General features: G+C 35.8%; 1 protein-coding gene across 3 annotated transcripts in view; it reads left to right on the top strand.

Annotated features, from left to right (window-relative positions):
- LOC150088086 (nardilysin-like) overlaps nt 1-19,148 on the top strand; it is a 569,173-nt gene that overhangs the window by 83,078 nt on the left and 466,947 nt on the right. For all 3 annotated transcript variants that reach the window (XM_090370567.1, XM_090370565.1, XM_090370566.1), the window contains exon 6: nt 6,981-7,076. In XM_090370567.1, the coding sequence (XP_090226693.1) occupies nt 6,981-7,076 (96 nt within the window). The remainder of the gene's footprint in view (nt 1-6,980; nt 7,077-19,148) is intronic.

The following is a 19,148-nucleotide window of genomic DNA, read 5'->3' as shown; positions in this document are numbered from 1 at the left end:
GCCAGAGCTTACACTTGGTCATCATGCAACACAGCGGCAATCCCCAGGGCAGAATGCGCCGGTCCCACAGGAGCTAGTAGTTGTTGGTGACTCTATTTTCAGGGAAACGGGGAACATGGTATGTAAAAAGGATAGGTGAAACAGGACCAGGGTATGTCTGCCAGGGGCAAAGATTGATGACGTTGTAGAACGGATATCATCTTTTAAGGGCACAAAAGGTGATATAGTTGTACACGTTGGCACTAATGATATTAAGAGTAGGAGACCAGCAGAATTACTTAACAAGTACAGGTCACTGTTGAAAAAAAGCCATGAATTAGGGTTGAATTTGAAAGTGTCTGCAATTCTGCCCAGACACGATAGGAGGGAGTATATGATGAGAGCCTTGTCGATCAATTCGGCCTTGGAAAGATTGTGCAAGGCTCCAATGGTAGAATTTTTTTCTTCCTGGTCTGTACTTGTTAACAGGAGAGACTGCTTCTACAGGGATGGAATACACTTAAATAGAAAGGGTGCAAGAATATTTGCTGATGCCATCGAGGCAATGTTAGGTGGGTCGGAAAACTGCTAGCTTGGGAGGATACAAGGACTAATAGATTAACAGTTGCCACTGGCAGAGGTGAAAGAGATTCTTGCACTGCTTCTATTGGAATGAGCAGCAGCCTGGAAAACAAGATGCAGGATATTTGAGAGACTGTTGGGAGTCATTGCGGAACAAGTAAACACATAGGTTGTGTTAGGGTAGCTAACAATAGGAACAGGTGCATGTATACTTGCGTGTACACCAATGCTAGGAGTTTGGTAAATAAATTTGATGAATTTTAGGTATTGCTCAAAATATCAAAGGCAAATATTGTTGGGACATGGTGTCACACAGATATAAGGAATGCAGAACTGGAATTTTGGGAGTACAATGTGTAAAGAAAGGATAGGATAGGAAGGGAGGAGGGGTTATGCTATTAGTTAAGAAACACATAAAATCCGAGGAAGTGAAGTCAGTCGTCATCGCCTGACAGTGCAGTGTCGAGTCAGTTTGGTGTGACATAAGTATTGGGAGATCAAAATTGAGAGTAGGAGTGTGCTATAGGCCTAATGACTCTGATGAGTATAATAAGAAACTGTATGGGGAAATAGAGTGGGCCAGTAAATCAGAGAGTCTTATAATGGGGGATTTTAATTTCCCAGATATTGACTGGAATTTGTGGGTTGGTCACTCACACACTAGCAAGGCTTTTGTGGATTTATTGGATGATTGTTTTTTACATCAGCATGTTCGGAAGGCAACTAGAGGGAGTAATACTCTTGATCTGATTATCAGTAGTGATTCTTCATGCATTAAGAATCTGCAGATAAAGGAACCACTAGGTGGCAGTGATCAAAGTGTGCTGAAGTGGGATTTACACAAAGAGGTAACTACCATCAGGGGTAAAGGGAAGGGTTTTTGCTTTCGTAGAGGCGACTACAATGGTCTGAGTCAGAATTTAAATTCTATACAGTGGAACCAACTGATGATGTTATCAACAGCAAATTCAAAATGGGAAGCATTCAAAGAACTTATCTTGGAAGCTACTAGGCTTTACATACCAACTAAGAAATATTGTTCAAGGTTTAGGCCTAAATGGATGTCAGATGAACTAATGAGACATATGGCAGAGAAGAAAAATGCATGGGATACATTAAATTAACATGTGACACAGGAGCCTATTATGATAGATATAAGTTGATCTGTAACCAAGTTACAAAGGAGGTTTGGCAGGCGACGGCAGATTACAAGAAATCTTTGGCAAAGGATACAAAGAAAAACAGCAAAGAGTTCTTTACTTACATAAACTCTAGAAGGAAGGAGATGAATCAGATTGGTCCACTTGATATCGATGGTTCAACTGTTGATGATCCTGCTCAAGTAGCTAACAAACTAAACGAATATTTTGCATCGACATTCACACATGAGGAGTTATTCAGCAAGGGGAATGCCAGAGGTGTATTCAACTCTAGCAGTAAGCTACAGAATCTTGAAATAACTGGGAGTAAAGTGGAGGAGAAACTGTTGAAGATAAACACAAGAAAGGCACCTGGGGTGGTTGGAATCTATCCAGTTTTATTAAAGGAGGCAGCAAAGGAAGTAAGCAAACCCTTATCCATAATTATGAGAGCTTCCTTGGACCCAAGGGAGGTACCCATAGACTGGAGAAGTGCAAATGTGACCTCAATTCCCAAAGGAGCATCAAAGGCTGACACAAGTAATTATAGACCTGTGAGTTTAACTTCTGTTCCAGGAAAATTAATGGAGGCACTGGTTAAAGAAGCACTGCAGAATCATCTAGACAAGACTTCAGTTATAGCTCGGACACAGCATGGTTTTGTTAAGGGAAAGTCTTGCCTGACCAATTTGATTGGATACTATGATGCAGTCACAAAAGAACTTGATGCAGGGAATAACTTTGATATTATATATTTCGATCTTAGAAAGGCTTTTGTTACTGTTGCACATGGAAAACTGCTGTACAAATTGGAGCAGTGTGGCATTGGAGGCAAATTGCTGCTATGGATAAAGGGATGGCTGAGGGGAAGAAGACAGAGAGTGGTAATCAATGGACACTGCTCATCGTGGACTAATGCTGTTAGTGGAGTCCCTCAGGGTTCAGTGTTGGGTCCATTATTGTTTTCTGTATTTATAAATGATATTGATGATGGTATATCAAGCTTAATGTTCAAGTTTGCAGACGATACAAAGTTGGCAGGGTTGTTAAGGACACTACTGATGCTACGCTGTTGCAACAGGATTTGGAAAGGTTGAGCAGATGAACTGAGAGGTGGCAAATGAAGTTTAACATTGACAAATGTAAAGTACTACATATGGGAAACAGCAACCGAGAGCAACGTATCAACTCTGTGGTACTACACTGACAGTGGTAGAGAATGAAAAGGACCTGGGGGTAATTGTGCAGGCAGATATGAAGTTCTCTGAGCAGTGCAGATGGGCTGCAAGAGTAGCTCTTGGTGTCTTGTGAATGATATACAGGAATTTTTCTAGAAGGGATAAGGAGGTGATTATTCCCTTGTATAAGGCAATGGTCAGGCCACACCTTGAGTACTGTATACAGGTCTGGAGGCCTCATTTCAAGAAGGATGTAGTGCTGCTGGAATGAGTACAGAGAAGGGTAACAAGATTAGTGAATGGAACAAAGGGTTGCTCTTACGAAGAAAGGGTTAAGTTTTTCAAATTACAGTGTCTGTTGACTAGGCACTAGCGAGGTGATCTGATAGAGGTGTATAAAGGCTTGAATGGTTTGAGCATGCTCAGTGCCAATGGGATTCTTCCTCTTGCTCAGAATAATCACCTGAGAGGGCATAAATTCAGATTGAGGAAAGACAGATGTGTGGAAATTTGCCTTTAGCCAGCGGGTAGTTGGTTGGTGGAGCAGACATCCATCCCTTGTTATGGAAGTTGGTAGCCTAAATAAATTTAAGGCTCAGCTGGACAGGTATTTCAAACGAACGGAGGGGTGATGTGGAAGTGTGTTTTTTTCTTTTCTTTTCTTTGGGCTGATGCTGCATAAGCTTGCTTTCTTGCATCGTATGCCTCTACTAATGCTAATGATCAAGTACTTTATCAGGCAGGCTCTATATGCTTTCTTGTGGTTATAAATAACCACAAGAAAGTGGTTATGGGAAATCAAAAGAACAGTCCTGTTGTACAGCAGAATGTGCTGTGCAACAATCAGAATCATCAGAATGTTCATTTTTTCTGAAGCCATTCTTCTGTCCACTTTTGATAACCAAATCTGAAAAATTTTTACTGTAAACAACAAAGCACTTCTATTGGCCACATAATCACAGGGAAGTTGGTCAACTTCTTTAAAACATCTTGGCTTGGAAAATTTATCAATCACAAGTGGGCAAAGTTTTGTATTGCCATCTGAATTGCAGCATAACAGAACAGTGAGTCTTTGTTTACTTAATTTTCCACTGTGAAAAGACTCTCCTCAAATAGCAAATACATTGGCTTCAAATTATAAAATAAACCTGTCTCTTCAAGATTAAAAATATCCTTTGCCTCATATTTTTCAAAAATGGACCATACAGAACACAACCAGTCTGTAGCCTTTTCTTTGTTGACTAATCCAGACTCGCCACAAACATTTCGAAATCAAGTTATTCCTATCTTTAAATCTTCGGAGCCAGCCACTGCTGCATTGAAGTCACTAATTCCAAGTTGCTGAGCTGGATAATTTGCTTTTTCTTTCAAAATCGGACCTGATATTAGCAAATTAGATGTATGCATTTGTTGGTACCACTTGAAAAGTTTTGTTCCAAGCTTCTTGTGTTTTGAACCAGGAATTCGTTTCTTGTTTTTTTTATTGCTGCTGCAGTATCACGCACTCCAAGTTTTTTCAGTTTTTCAGTATTGTAGATAAAGTAGGTAAAGGGATGTTGTATTCCTATGCAATGTCTGTTTTTCTTCGTTCCATCCTATCAGGTTCTTGTATAATTTTCAGTTTAATTTCCTTTAGTTTGTTTTGTCACCATAACACTACTAGATGAGATCTAATATAAACAAACTTTAAAGAAACAGGTTCCAAAAAGAGATTAGCTCAGATAAAATGGCACAAAAATTAGATTATACTGTAACAAAAGACTTTGAAGCTGTATAACAATTGCAACTCACCTCTTCCCATGGAAAGTGAGTGAGTATATGTAAACAACTTAGAAAAATTTTATTCTTTTGTTCTCACCTTTCACAATGGTGTTTTTCAGAGTGTACTTAAGGTGTAGCTACTATAAACTGGTTTTGTTTACACAAAAGTAAATTTAATAAGCCAGTGCTATCCTTCAGGAAGCAATAATAGAGGCAATAATCGGACAACTGTGCCAAGATTTGTATTAAACATACAAAATAACAATATTTATTTTATTTCTCACGGGATGAAAACAAACTTTGTAATACATAACTGAATTTTAACCGAATTTTGTAATAAACAAATATTTATATAGAAAAGCCTATTCTTTTGCAGGGAATGGTATGTGCTTCATATAAATGAGTACTTTGTATAAACTGAGTTTGTAATTAATGAGATTTTACTGTATAACCATATTTATTTGATGCTTGTATATTTTTTTCTGTATTTATAGTAATGTTAATTTCAACATTTGTCCTAATGAAAAGGCTTTCATATGGCCTGCAGTGATTATTTGTAATTATCTGTAATAATTGCTGTGATTATTTGTTAATGAATAATGCTAAATAGTTTTCCTTTAATTTATCTTCTTATCAATAAATGCATAATCATTTTCCATCAATGTATGACAAATTTGGGGCTCCATAGTCTCAAATTTGTTATATACTGATGAAAAAAGCATTACAGTGATGCAATTTATGTGGCTGTATGTCTTTTCAATTTCAATAACATGCTTGCAACATTTTTTTGCTTTTTGCCAATATCAGCTGCATTTTGCTCAGATAATGATCTAACATCATCTGATTTTAAAATATGCATTGTGAAATGGTACATATTGCTTAATCTGATTACAGATTAACTCAATTTTTATTCAGGTTTGTGTGGTAGATGGATGAGGGGATCATAGCACTAATGTTCAGGAATTACTGCATCAAAAAGGAAAATGGGATCCACAACTTGTACAGTGGAAACAGCATACCATACTTTCATTTTTGGGTATAATTGTGGCTCCATTAATGTGTTGGGTTTTACTGTGGCCTATATTCACATATTCTGCTTTTTTAGCATAATCCTGGAGGTGAAAATGAGCCTTGTCTATAAACCAGATATTTCAAAGTACTGTGGGTAGGCATTCCCTATCAAAAATTGTAGAAAGAATTTTGGAAGGATTGGAAGGATTTTGCATAACTGTTTCATTTATACATGGATTGTTGTTCAATGGTCTTGCTATTCTATTTTTTTCTGACAAAGCTCTTCTTATTGTCAACCACACTATCCATATTTTCAAACTTCTGGACCAACTTTTTTTTTTATCACTGACCTGCTTGTACCTTCCTTGCAGTTGGAATTCCTGTGAAAATCACATTGACATTGTTCCATACTACCGCTAGAATAAAATGTTTCTACTAGAAAAACAGGTTGTTTTAGTGCTAATGCAATCTTTTCAAACAGTGATTCAGGAATTTACCACTGGCTTACACATTCTTCTAGTTATCATCAAAATCATTACTTTACATCAAGTAATAATTTTATAAGTTTTTTTTTTGAGTTATCAGTATGAATTTTTTTTTTTTTTTTTGATTGATTCTGTATAATTGCATATACATGATAGATCCATGTTGAAGAAGGGTCAGTACTAATTCCTGAAATTTTGTTATTATGTGAATTTTTTTTAGGTTGGCAGTACATTCAGATTGTTCATATGAATTCATATTTTAATATATGCCTACGTTTGGCTATAAACCCAATGCAGGTATGAAATCCTGCACCAAACTTTACAAGGAGTGAAAATACAAGATATTTACTATTCTGGATTAAAATTTTACATTTTCACTCGCAGTAGACATTGGATTTTATTGTGCAGTTTTCTTGTTTTTAAATGAATATTTTTAATTATTTCATTATTTATAAAATGGTGTAAATAATGGAAGTTAATTATGCACAAATGCACAAAGTTAATTATGCACAGAAATGCTCAAAGATCTTTTTCCACACATGTGAAAAAAGATCTTTGTGCATTTCTCTTTATAATACAGTAACCTAATGAGTTTTTAAATGCCCATGAGACTTTAATTCCTAATTTTAATGCATATTTTAAATTTAATTCATGAGTTTAACTGATATACATGATTTTTTTTTTTTTTTTTTGTTGGTATGCTTTGGCGATCAAAATTTGTATTTATTTATTTTTTGGTGATAAATGTAAACTTAACACATCACTGCTGTGTATCTATTCAGTGGTTTATTTCATTTATTTTGATTTATTTAAGATTACTGTATTGAGCATTTCATTTCTTTCAGAATTTCACTTAAATCTTCCTGTGGATACATGCCGCTTACAGCAGTTATTTGGTAGCTTTGCTAAAGATGGTCACCCAATGGCAAAATTTATGTGGGGTGTGTATGAGTTCCAATTAATTTCATTATGTATTAGTTATTATGTGGATACTTTTTTTGGAATAAATGATACCATATCATTGTATTCAAGAGAAACTTGGCAGAATATTATTATTTCTTCACCTTTTTAACTCTTTTACTTATATTACCCTTATTTAATATTTTCTGATGTTAAAAATCTACATCTCATGTATCTCAGTCTTTTACTCATTTATCTCAAGTTTCCTTAGATTGTTCTATCTTAATAAAACAGATCAATAAGTATTTTTCATTGAAAAAAAAAAAAATAAATGAGATACATCTTTTGTCACTGATTCCATGTCTGCTTTCAGTTTTTCTCTAGCACACCTAGTCCTTGTCATGAGACTAGTTACATGAACATGATGAGACTGATTATACCACTTGTGTACCTATTCAGCTAATCTACATGGATTTAATTATTATTTATTTATTATTGTTATTTATACATTCATATTTATGTAACGTTTGCATATATTTGTATCCTTGTTATTTCATAAGCTAATTATTTTATTAGAAATTGTTTCAGATAAGATCCAGTGAATTATTGAAACAGTCATCATCCTGCTTCAGAAGTGTAAAAATCACCCCAATGAATTGCACTCTGTCACTAAATCACCATTAGCATTAGCAGTGGCAAATGATGTAAGAAAGCAAGCTTATACAACATCAACAAAAAAATCATAAAAAAATCCACACCTCTCATTTCACCTATTCGTTCCCTCCAATAGTTTGTCTAGTTCTTCCTTGAATTTATTAAAACTATCAACTTCCACAATAACAGATGAAAGTTTATTCCAACAATCAGCTACCCATTGGCTAAAGACAAACTTCCGCACATCTATTCTGCAACAGTCCTTCCTCAATTTGAATTTGTGTCCTCTCATGTGTAGTCTGAGCAAGAGGAAGAATCCCATCAGCATTGAGGTTTGCTCAATCCAAATCCATTCAGAGCCTTAAACACCTCAATTAGATCACCATGTAGGTGCTTAGTCTCCAGACACTGCAATTTGCAGAACTGAAGCCTTTCTTGGTAAGAAAACCCCCTTTTTTTTGTTCGCCAATCTTGTTGCCCTTCTCTGTACTTGTTCCAGCAGCTCCACATCTTTCCTAAAGTGAGGCCTCCTGACCTGTATGTAGTACTCGGATATGGCCTGACCATTGCCTTGTGCAATAGGATAATCACCTCCTTATCTCTGCTAACAAACTTCTTGTATATTATTGACAAAACTGTATGCGTTATTCTGGCAGCCTGTCTGCATTGCTCAGAGAACTTCATATCTGACTGCACAATTAACCCCAGGTCTTTTCATTTTCCACTACCCTGAGTGTAATACCACAGTTGGTACGCTACTCTGGGGTTACTGTTACTGATATGGAGTACTTTGCATTTATCAATGTTAAACTTCAATTGCCATTTCTCAGCCCATCTGCCTAGTTTTCTAGATTCTGTTGCAGGGTGATTAATGACATTACTGTCATTAATCACCCTGCCTACCTTTGTATCATCTGCAGACTTGGACATTAAGCCTATATTTATCAATATCATTGATAAATATAAATAAATATTATCTAAATAATTTCTATATTTATCGATATCATTGATAAATATAAATAAATATTATCTAAATAATTTCTGTATTTATCGATATCATTGATAAATATAGAAAACAATAATGGGCCCAACACTGAACCTTGGGGAACTCTAGATAGTAAATGTAGTTACTACTCCAAGTAGTAAAGCATGCATTTTTTATAATAGTTTAAGCCAAATTAAAGAGATGGGCAGACTTTTCAAGGCATTTTATCGATCAAAACTATGAGGGCACCACTGCAATGATGAGTAGTAATTCTGGGTGTGGGAATTATTAGCCTTATGACAGAGATCAGTGAGGAATAATCAAAACAATCAAAATATCAAAATTTATTTGAGCTTGAGGTTAAAAGATGATTTCCAGTGATGGGCTTGTGGAATCTAATTCATGAATGAAATTAAGGATGTTAATATAGCCATTGGAAATTGACCTGTCCCAAGAGTAGAACAGTTAGGTAACTGATTTATTATTTCAGTTAGTTCTTGATTGGAGATACTGATCCTGCTAAGGTTTGGTATAATAATAGTTATTGCACTGCTTGGTGCAAGGAGAGAAAATCAAAGTTGGCTTATTCCATTGGCTGTAATTTGTTTAGAAATGTCATTTTGGTGTGATGAGCAGCTGAAGAGAGTTCCTTTCCTTGCTTAGTGATTGATTATTTTTGTATTTGCTTTCTCTGAATATTGGAAGAGGAGATAACCTTTCAGTCATTGTTGTTTGATTTTCACTTATTAGTTTTTTTAACAATTTTTTTGCCATTCTGTCCAGTTTTAAAATTTTTTTTTTTTAAATTTTGATTTAATTTTTGACAAATAATTTCATGCTAATGTCAGGCAATGAAGACAAAATAAGAACAAATTGATATTTAAAAGTATTTAATGTATGAAGGTTTTATTTTTACAAATTTTCAAAATCCCACAAAACTTCCTCCATGTGCATTTGCAAAACTCACTCCACAAAAGGTTAAACAATGTAACTCATTTTATCATTATAATACCAAAGAAGACATCGATTATATGTGTGCATGTGTGTATAAAATCTTTTATTCTAACTAAACAAAGTGGACACAATATCCTGGTACATTCAGCTAGAAGGGTTTACATTGAATGAAAACCTAATAATAACATATAAAATAGTCATTTTGGACTTTAACAAAGAATAAAATAAAAATGTATAAAAGATTGTCAAATTGTTGAGAATAAAATAAAATAAAAATGTGTAAAAGGTTGTTGAAATTGTGCACAGCAGATCTGCTAAAGTTAGAAGTTTAATATGAGAGTCTAAAATTTTTTTTTCTGTATGCTATTTTCATGAATTCAGACATCAGGGCTAAGATGGAAATGAGTGGCTAGCTTGACTGAGATGTTGATGGATGAAGAATCAAATCTGTTTATGCTGTAAAGTTTAGATTGAAGAAACAATGGCTCTGTTAGTGTTGTATGGAATTTAACATAGAAGAAGGAACTAGACTTTGAGGAAGTCAATTTGGTCAGTGATTGGGGGCACACAAAACACTGATAACTTTGCATTTTCAGTGAACAATAACAGGCATGATTTCAATTTTTTGTAAAATTAATGGCAGGATGACACAGTAGGATTCCTAGGTTGTGACCTCTTCTAGAGTTTGTTACCTGAAACTGAGTCATGAGTTTTCTCTGAGTGAGTTGTTGGAACAAACTCTCATCTGGTGCAGCAGAGGTGGGTAATTAGAATAAATTGAAGGAAGAACTACTAGACAGTGTGTTAGTAGGGATGGACAGGTGGAATGGGAAGTGTTAGCATTTTTTGGTTTATGCTGTGTAAGCTTGCTTTCTTGCATCATTTGCCACTACTACTACTAATGTTAATGGCCCTCTTGGTACTTCAGATCACAACTGGATGATGGTCTCTTCTCCAATGAATCTTCTCTCCCATGGACATTTTCTCAGCCTCACATTGTTTGCCATTACAAGAATGTAAAATGAGTGGATTATGTGATTTCTGTTCCTCTTTTTCATGGTTCAATTACTGTTTTAATTCTTCTGATCTTAATGTTTCCTCAGATTGAATACCAGTTAAATTATTCTTGTAGAGATGAAATTATTTATTCTACATTTCATTCTAAAATCTCATCCTTTATCCAAAACTTAGTTTTACAATAAATCTGACAACTCTGTTCAAGACAATGTAGATTTTTTTTTTAAAATTAAGACAATGTAGCCTTTTTTTTTTTTTTTTTTCATATTTATTAAATGAAAACCTTAAACATGATAGGTATTAGAACCTATAGTACTTAGTACCGTATATAAGCTGAAGGTTGAAAAGATGAAAGAAGATACTTGTTGATATTAGTAATTTTCATGAAATAAATGTGAAGGAAGTTTTCAGGAAATATATGTGAAGTTTGAAGCTGTTTGTATAGGGCAAGATTTCTCAAACCGGAAGGTGGAATGCAATGTGCTATCATCAGCAAAACTCTGCATAAGATTATCATTCAACAGAAGAATTTCATTAATATATAAGAGGAAAAGAGTAGAAGAAAGAACTGAACCTTGGGGAACACCAGCATTAGTGGAGAAGTTAGAAGACAGAGAACCATCTACCATCACCCACAGTGAGCAGTCAGAAAGAATATAAACTGGATATCCAGTTGCAAAAAACAGTTGACAATCTATGAGATGGAAGCTTATCTAGAAGACCTTTATGCCAAAAACAATCAAATCCTCTGAAATGTCAAGATCCAATATGTCAAGAGCAACTGCTGGAATATCACCATACTTTTCCATTGAATTTGTCCATAGATATCGATACACTAGTGACATATAAGCCAATATGTCACTAGTGGATCGACACTGACATAGCTCATATTGGTAATCATTGATCAGATGGAACGTTTCAAGATGGTTTAGGAGTTGGAGATTAATGGATTTCTCCATTACTTTAGGAAGGGTAGAGGAATGATAATGGATGGGAGGGATTTGTCACCCTTTTTAGGAACTAGCTGGATATGAACAAGTTTCCAAGTAGAAGGAAAAACACCAGTGGAATAAGAAAGTGTAAAAAGGTGACACAGAACAGGAGTAAGCTCAGGAGCACAGGTTTTGAGAATGAGTAGAGAAATATCATCAGGACTTGATGGCATTTCTGTAATTGCAGCATGTTGTTTTTACTATCAGCTTTGTTGCAGTTGGCTTGTATTCAAATCGCCATCTTCATTTTCTGCTTACTTAGTGTACTTACTTAGCTCACAACAATTGAAAAACAATTATTAATCAATCCAAATTCAATATAAAAATGGAAAACTTGCTTCTTGTCTAAATGGTAGCAGAGCTTTCTGTTTTTGGCAAAAATTACTGGTCATAACTATTCTCCACCTACTTTCACCTCTGTTGCCACTTGATGGTTATATCACATCCTCAGATAAGGTAATACTGACTTAATAGCATCCTGCTTTTTTTCCAAAATTTGAATCACTGATCTTGGTAAATCACCTCCCACCTTGCCACAATCTGCTCAATGCTATCCCTTGTCTTTGAGAAAGGATGTTAGAAGAATTCTGATACCAGAAAAGAAAGACATGCTATGAGGACTAATAGTCCTGATGCAAAATTTGTGCTCCTGAGATTGCTACTCTTTTGTATTGTTGAAAGAAAATCTCTGTACATGAAAAAATTGTCATTATTCACATAAATTTTTAAAATTGTTTGTTATTTACATTATTATATGTTATAAATCTAAAGTTACACATTGAAGATAATTTGAATGAATTATATCATTAATTGATTTCTGTAGTTTCTTAAAATTATAATCTTTCTGTAGTTTCTTAAAATTATAGCCTTTCTGTAGTTTCTTAAAATTATAGTCTTTCTGTAGTAGACAAAAGCACATGGTTTACCTTGAAAAAACTTTCTCACTAACAATCAGTTTTGTTTTCAGAAGTGTGAACAAATGTAACTCATCATATCTAGCACAACCACAAGTGCATGGATAGAGAATAAAAAACAAAAAGAAAGGAAGTATATAATAGTCATGATACAGTATGAGTTTCATGTGCAAAGTTTTGGGTTGAAATATGATACATTAAGGTTCAGTGTAACTAAATATGGTTAATATAGTTACTTAAAGTTTGATACGTGGCTAAAAATGATATAGCAAAATGTTAAAAAAAATGATCCAGTAGTTATGAAAGCAAAGCTTAACACATGATTATGTTCACATGGATATTAAACTGTTTAGGATATATAAGGTTTAGAAGTGCTCAGATATTAAAAGATTAAAGCTTCTTCTATCTCAGTTAAGCTCATTTCAGCATTTATTTGGGCAGAAGTAATGTTTTTAATCAAGTTCTGAGAAAAAAAATGATAGTGCTGAAGTTAAAGGGACCAATAAGTTCGAATGTACTCAGATATCAAAGGAAGTTCGAAGGGCTCAGATATCAAAGGATTAAAGTTTTTAGCTTAAGCCTATTCCAAAGCTTGTTTGGGCAGAGGTAATGTTTTTAATTAAGTTGAGAGAGAGAGAGAGAGAGAGAGAGAGAGAGACAATGATAAGATAAAATGGTGCTGAAGTTACGAGGGACCAGTAGGTTTGAATGTACTCAAAATTGGGTCTTTATCTAAATATAGTTCTTCAGTTTTATTTTTCTCTATAAAATAAACTGAAGAACTATAAGTGAAAATAAGACAAGGAGTTCCATTTATGGAGCACCTTGTATTTTCACTCTGATAAGTAGGATCAGTCATACACACATATGTTACTTATAAAGGTTTTGACTGTAAAGTTCACTATTATTTGAATTTCTTGGCAAAGCATCTGAAGGCCTGTGCTGATATTGGTTGTTTGGTTTTTTTAGGAGCATTAGCAACTAAGGCCATTATTGCTCCGGAATATGCAGTGGTCATTCCCTGACCTTTCCGCATCCTCCATATTTGGTGGTGACGGGCTCGAACCCCGGTCTAATCAAGAAGCGTGTGGTACGCACTGCTGCTCCTTCCCACCTGACTACAGAGGCGCCGCTGATATTGGGTACTCAGTCCTGATGACATGTATTATTGGGTACTCATTCCTGTTGACATGTATTTTGTTACTGATTTAGTTGAGATAACTGAGGAAATTATGCTAAAGGAACAAATGATATATGAAAAAACACACTGTGTATGGTGTTCATCTCCTTATATTTTCTTATTTCTGGTGTCTGCATGAAATTTACTCATATATCCAGCCATTTATTGTAGATGCTGACAAATCCCTCCCTTCCAGATATCATCCCATTATAACTACTTCTGCTTTTTCCAAAGTAATGTAGAAATCCATTGACTGCCAACATTTAAACTGATCAACCATCTAACTAATATGGACTCCATCATTGATCTACTGATGATATATTGCCTTATGTTATTCATTTTTGGACAGATTCTGTGAAAAAGTCTGCCAAAGCTCATGTAGTTGCTCTTGACATTTCCACGGCTTATGATCAGGTTTGGCATAAAAGTGTGCATGCTACCTAGATTCTCAACAGATTTTTAATAATATATTAAATTATCTTCCTCTTAGCTGAAATAAAACAAATAATAGCGCAACATGACTGATTAGAACAGTTAAACTCAAGTCAGTTCTGAAACAGTCAACTGGGCCCCTATATCTAATCTTGTTATTTTTAACATTAGACAAGGTATTAATTTGTAAATTAATACTTCTCAAAATTTAACTGTTCTTTGGGTTTCCTTTGTTATGGCACATCACTCAGGAAATGCCTTAGCTCCCTGTACATAAAGTTTTGGTTCTGCTTGTGTTCTAGAAATAACTACAATGGCTTTAAAAAAAAAAAAATGTTTTTTTTGTAATAGCTTTTAACAGTGTTACAGAAGACATGCATTAGAGCTGTTAGACGCGACCAGGCTAGCCGGGTGGGTAAAGTGCCTGCCTAGCAACCCAAAGGTCGTGGGTTCGAATCTCGCCTCGGGCTTGGATCAGAGTACTGCAAAAACCTTGGGAGGTGCATTATGGCCACAGAAGCCGATGCACCAACAACTACCAAAAAAAAAAAAAAAAGAGCTGTTAGAGACATCTAGGTTAGGTGGCCACTGGTAAAATTAATACCTTTGATGTTGAGGTATTTTTAAACAACAGAGAGCATTGAACTCATTTAACAAGTAATACTGAAATGTGACATACATTAAAGTTTTCTTTAAGAGTAATTAACCAACGTATAGGTTAGTGCAATTGCATCAATTTAATTTGTAGCCGTCTACTGAAGTAGTTAAATTGGCATTGTTTTAATTATATCTCATATCATGAATACCTTCATGCAGTGAAAGGCTTCACCAGTGGAGAAGACTAATGTTACTTATTCTCAGCAGATACCACCACCCAGATGGCATCATTTCAAGGTTTATTGGCCTCTCTTCGGTGGATGGCATGTACCCTGGTGTTGCAATATTGACAACCCAGTTATGAAGTATAAGTGCACAATATGAGAGATGCCTGGTGGTGTACAATAGTATAGACTAAAGTATTTAAGGGCAAGATCCTCAAGCTACGTGGTAGAATGGCTAATGTATAGGTTAGTGCAGTTGCATCAGTTTAATTCGTATCTGTCTACCAAAGCAATAGCACTAACCTATATGATGCAATTCAGTCCTCTACAGTCTAATACAATCCTGTTAGAAATAAGCTAGTCTGTAATCAAATAACAAATGAGGTTAGGCAAGCAAAGGCAGATTATGAGAAATCTTTCGCAAAGAATGCAATGAAAAACAGCAAAGATTTTTTACTTGTGTAGGCTCTAGAAGGGATGAATCAAATTGATCCGCTTGATATTGATAGTTTGACTGTTGATGATTATGCTCAGGTAGCTGACAAACTGAATGAGTATTTTGCATCTACATTCATACATGATGAATTTTTTAGGGAAGTGGAGGCCAGAAGTTTATCAAGTTCTAACAAGGAGCTAAATGATTTTGTAATAAGGGAGATGAAAATGTGAGAAAAATTGTTGAAGTTAAACAAGAAAGTTATCTGGTGAGATGGGATATGTTCAATTATATTAAGGGAGGCAGCGAAGGAAGTAAGAAAACCCTTACCTTTAATTATGAGAACATCCTTGTATTCACTGGAGGTACCCATGGACTGGAGATTTGCAAATGTATCCCCAATTCACAAAGGGGGATCAAAGGGTGACATGAGTAATTACAGACCTGTTAGTGTAACTTCTGTTCCAGGAAAAATAATGGAGTTGCTGGTTAAAGAAGTAATGCAGAATCATCTGCAAGACTGCAGTTATATTTCAGACACAGTATACATTTGTTAAGGGTAAAAACTTTTCTGACAAATTTGTTTGGATACTATGATGTGGTCACAAAGGAACTGAATACAAAAAATAATTTTGATATCATATCCTTGAATTTTAGGAGAGCTTTTGATGCTGTTGCACATGCTGCTGTACTGCTGTAACTGCTGTACAAATTGGAGCACTGTGGCATTAAGGGCAAGTTACTGCTATAGATAAAGGGATGGCTGAGTGGGAGAAGACAGAGCATGATAATCAGTGGACACTGCTCTTTGTGGACTAATGTTATTAATGGAATCCCCCATGGTTTGGTGTTGGGCCCATTGTTATTTTCTATATTTATTAGTGATATTGATGAAGGCATATCAGGCTTAATATCCAAGTTTGCATATGATAGAAAGATTATGGTGGTTAATGACAGTAATGACAGTATGCTATTGCAGCAGGATCTAGAAAACTTAGGCAGATGGGCTGAGAAATGGCAATTGAAGTTTAACATTGATAAATGCAAAGTACTGCATATGGGTAGCAGTAACCCCATAGTAATCTACCAACTGTGTTACTACACTCAGGGTAGTGAAAAAGAAAAAGACCCGGGGCAATTGTGCAGTAGAAGTTCTGTTAGCAGTGCAGACAGGCTGCTCGGATGGCTCATGGGGTTATGTCAATGATATACATGCATTTTGCTAGCAGGGATAAGGAGGTTATTATCCCATTGTATAAGGCAATTGTCAGGCAAAATCTTGAGTATTGCATACATATCTGGGGGCCTCATTTTAGGAAGTATATAGAGCTGCTGGAATGAGTTCAGAGAAGGGCAGTGATTTTGGTGAGAAGAACATAGGGCTGCTTTTATCACGAATGTTTTCTGCTCTGCAAATTGCAGCATCTGGAGACTAGGCACCTGCGAGGTGATCTGATTGAGGTGTTTAAGGCTTTGAATCATTTGAACAAACTCAATGCGGATGGGATGATTCATCTTGCTTAGATTATGCACACGAGGGAGTATAAATTGAAATTGAGGAAGGATGGTTGTAGAATAGGTGTGTGGAAATTTGTCTTTAGCCAGCGAGTGGTTGAATGCTGGAATAAACTTCCAACTATTGATGTTGAAGTTTACAACTTAATTAAATTCAGGGAAGAATTCGACAAACTATTGGAGGGAATGGATAGGTGAAATCGGAAGTTTTTTTTTTTTTTTGCTGATAATATATACGCTTGCTTTAGCATTAGTAGGGTACATGATGCAAGAAAGCAAGCATATATAGCATCAGCCAAAAAAAAAAAAAAAAAAACCAACCTTCCCATTTAACCTATCCATTCATTCCAAATGTTTGTCTAGTTCTGATAGGCGCCTCTGTAGCCAAGTTGAAAGGAGCAGCAGTGCGTAGCACACGCTTCTTGATTAGACTGGGGTTTGAGCACGTCACCACCAAATACGGAGGATGCGGAAAGGTCAGGAATGACCACCGCATATTCCCGGAGCAATATGGCCTTAGTTGCTAATGCTCCAAAATAACAAATGATAACGTCTAGTTCTGCCTTGAACTTATTTAAGTTGCTGACCTCCACTAAAACAGTTGGAAGTTTATTCCAACTATCAACCACCCATTGGCTAAAGGTGAATTTCTGAATATCTGTTCTACAATTGTCTTTCCTCAATTTGAATTTATGCCCCCTCAGATGAGTAATCTGAGCAAGAGGAAGAATCCCATTAGCAGTGAGCTTGATCAATCCATCCAAGGCATTGTACACCTCAATTAGATCACTTCACAGGTGCCTAGTTTCCAGAAGCTGCAATTCACAGAACTTAATTTGTAATACCAACCCTTTGTTCTACTCAACACTCTCATTGCCCTTCTCTGTACTCTTTCCAGCAGGCTCTATATCTTTCCTAAAATGAGGCCTCCAGACCTGTATACAGTACTCAAGGTGTGGCCTGACCATTGCCTTATACAAGGGGACAACACCCCCTTATCCCTGCTAGCAAAATTCCTGTATATCATTGACAAGACAACATGAGCTAATCTTGCAGCCTTTTTTGCACTGCTCAGAAAACTTCATATCTCACAGCACAATTACTCCCAGGTCCTTTTCATTCTCCACTACTCTGAGTGTAGTATCACCCAGTTGATACATTGCTCCGGATTTTTGCTGCTAACCATACGCAGTACTTTGCATTTGTCAATGTTAAACTTCAGTTGCCACTTCTCAGCCCATCTGCCCAACCTTTTCAGATTCTGTTGCAGCGTACTGTCATTACTGTCATTAACAACCCTTCGAACCTTCATATTGTCTGCAAACTTAGACATTAACTCTGATATACCTTAATCAATAACATTGATAAATACCGAAAACAACAATGGACCCAACACCAAACCTTGGGGAACTCCACTAATAACATTAATCCATGAAGAGCAGTGTCCATTGATAACCACTGTCTGTCTTCTCCCACTCAACCGTCCTTTTATCCATTGTAGCAACTTGCCCTTAATGCCATGCTGCTCCAATTTGTACAGTAGTCTTCCATGTGGCACAGCATCAAAAGCTTTCCTAAAATTCAAGTATATGATATCAAAAATATTCTTTGCATCCAATTCCTTTGTGACCACATCATAGTATCCAATCAGATTTGTCAGACAAGACTTCCCCTTAACAAACCTATGCTGTGTCTGAACTGTAACTGCAGTCTTGTCTAGATGATCCTGCATTGCTTCCTTAATCAGTGACTTCATTATTTTCTGTGGAAGTTAGACTAAAAAAAAAAAAATAAATAAAGTTAGACTAACAGGTCTGTAATTATCCTCGTCACTTGTGAAATGGGGACACATTTGCACATCTCCAGTCCATGGGGATCTCCCCTGAGTCCTAGGAAGCTTTCATAATTATGGCTAAGTGTTTGCTTACTTTCTTTGCTGCCTCATTTAATATAATACCCCAGGTGCCTTCCTTATGTTTAACTTCAACAATTTCTCTTCCACTTGCTCTCAGTTATTATCAAATCACTTAGTTCCCTGTTAGATTTTGATAAAATCTGGCCCTCTCCTCCTTGAATAACTCCTCATGTGTGAACATAGATGTAAAATACTCATTTAGTTTGGCAGCTCTCTGAGAGAGGTCATCTACAGTAGAACCCTTGATGTCAATTGGACCAATCTGATTCCTCCTTTTCCTTTTAAAGTTTATATAAGT

Source organism: Mastigoproctus giganteus, chromosome 3, assembly GCF_048544385.1.
Source record: "Mastigoproctus giganteus isolate SK-2022 chromosome 3, ASM4854438v1, whole genome shotgun sequence".
Lineage (NCBI taxonomy): Eukaryota > Metazoa > Arthropoda > Arachnida > Uropygi > Thelyphonidae > Mastigoproctus > Mastigoproctus giganteus.
This window is presented reverse-complemented; position numbering and strand designations above follow the sequence as displayed.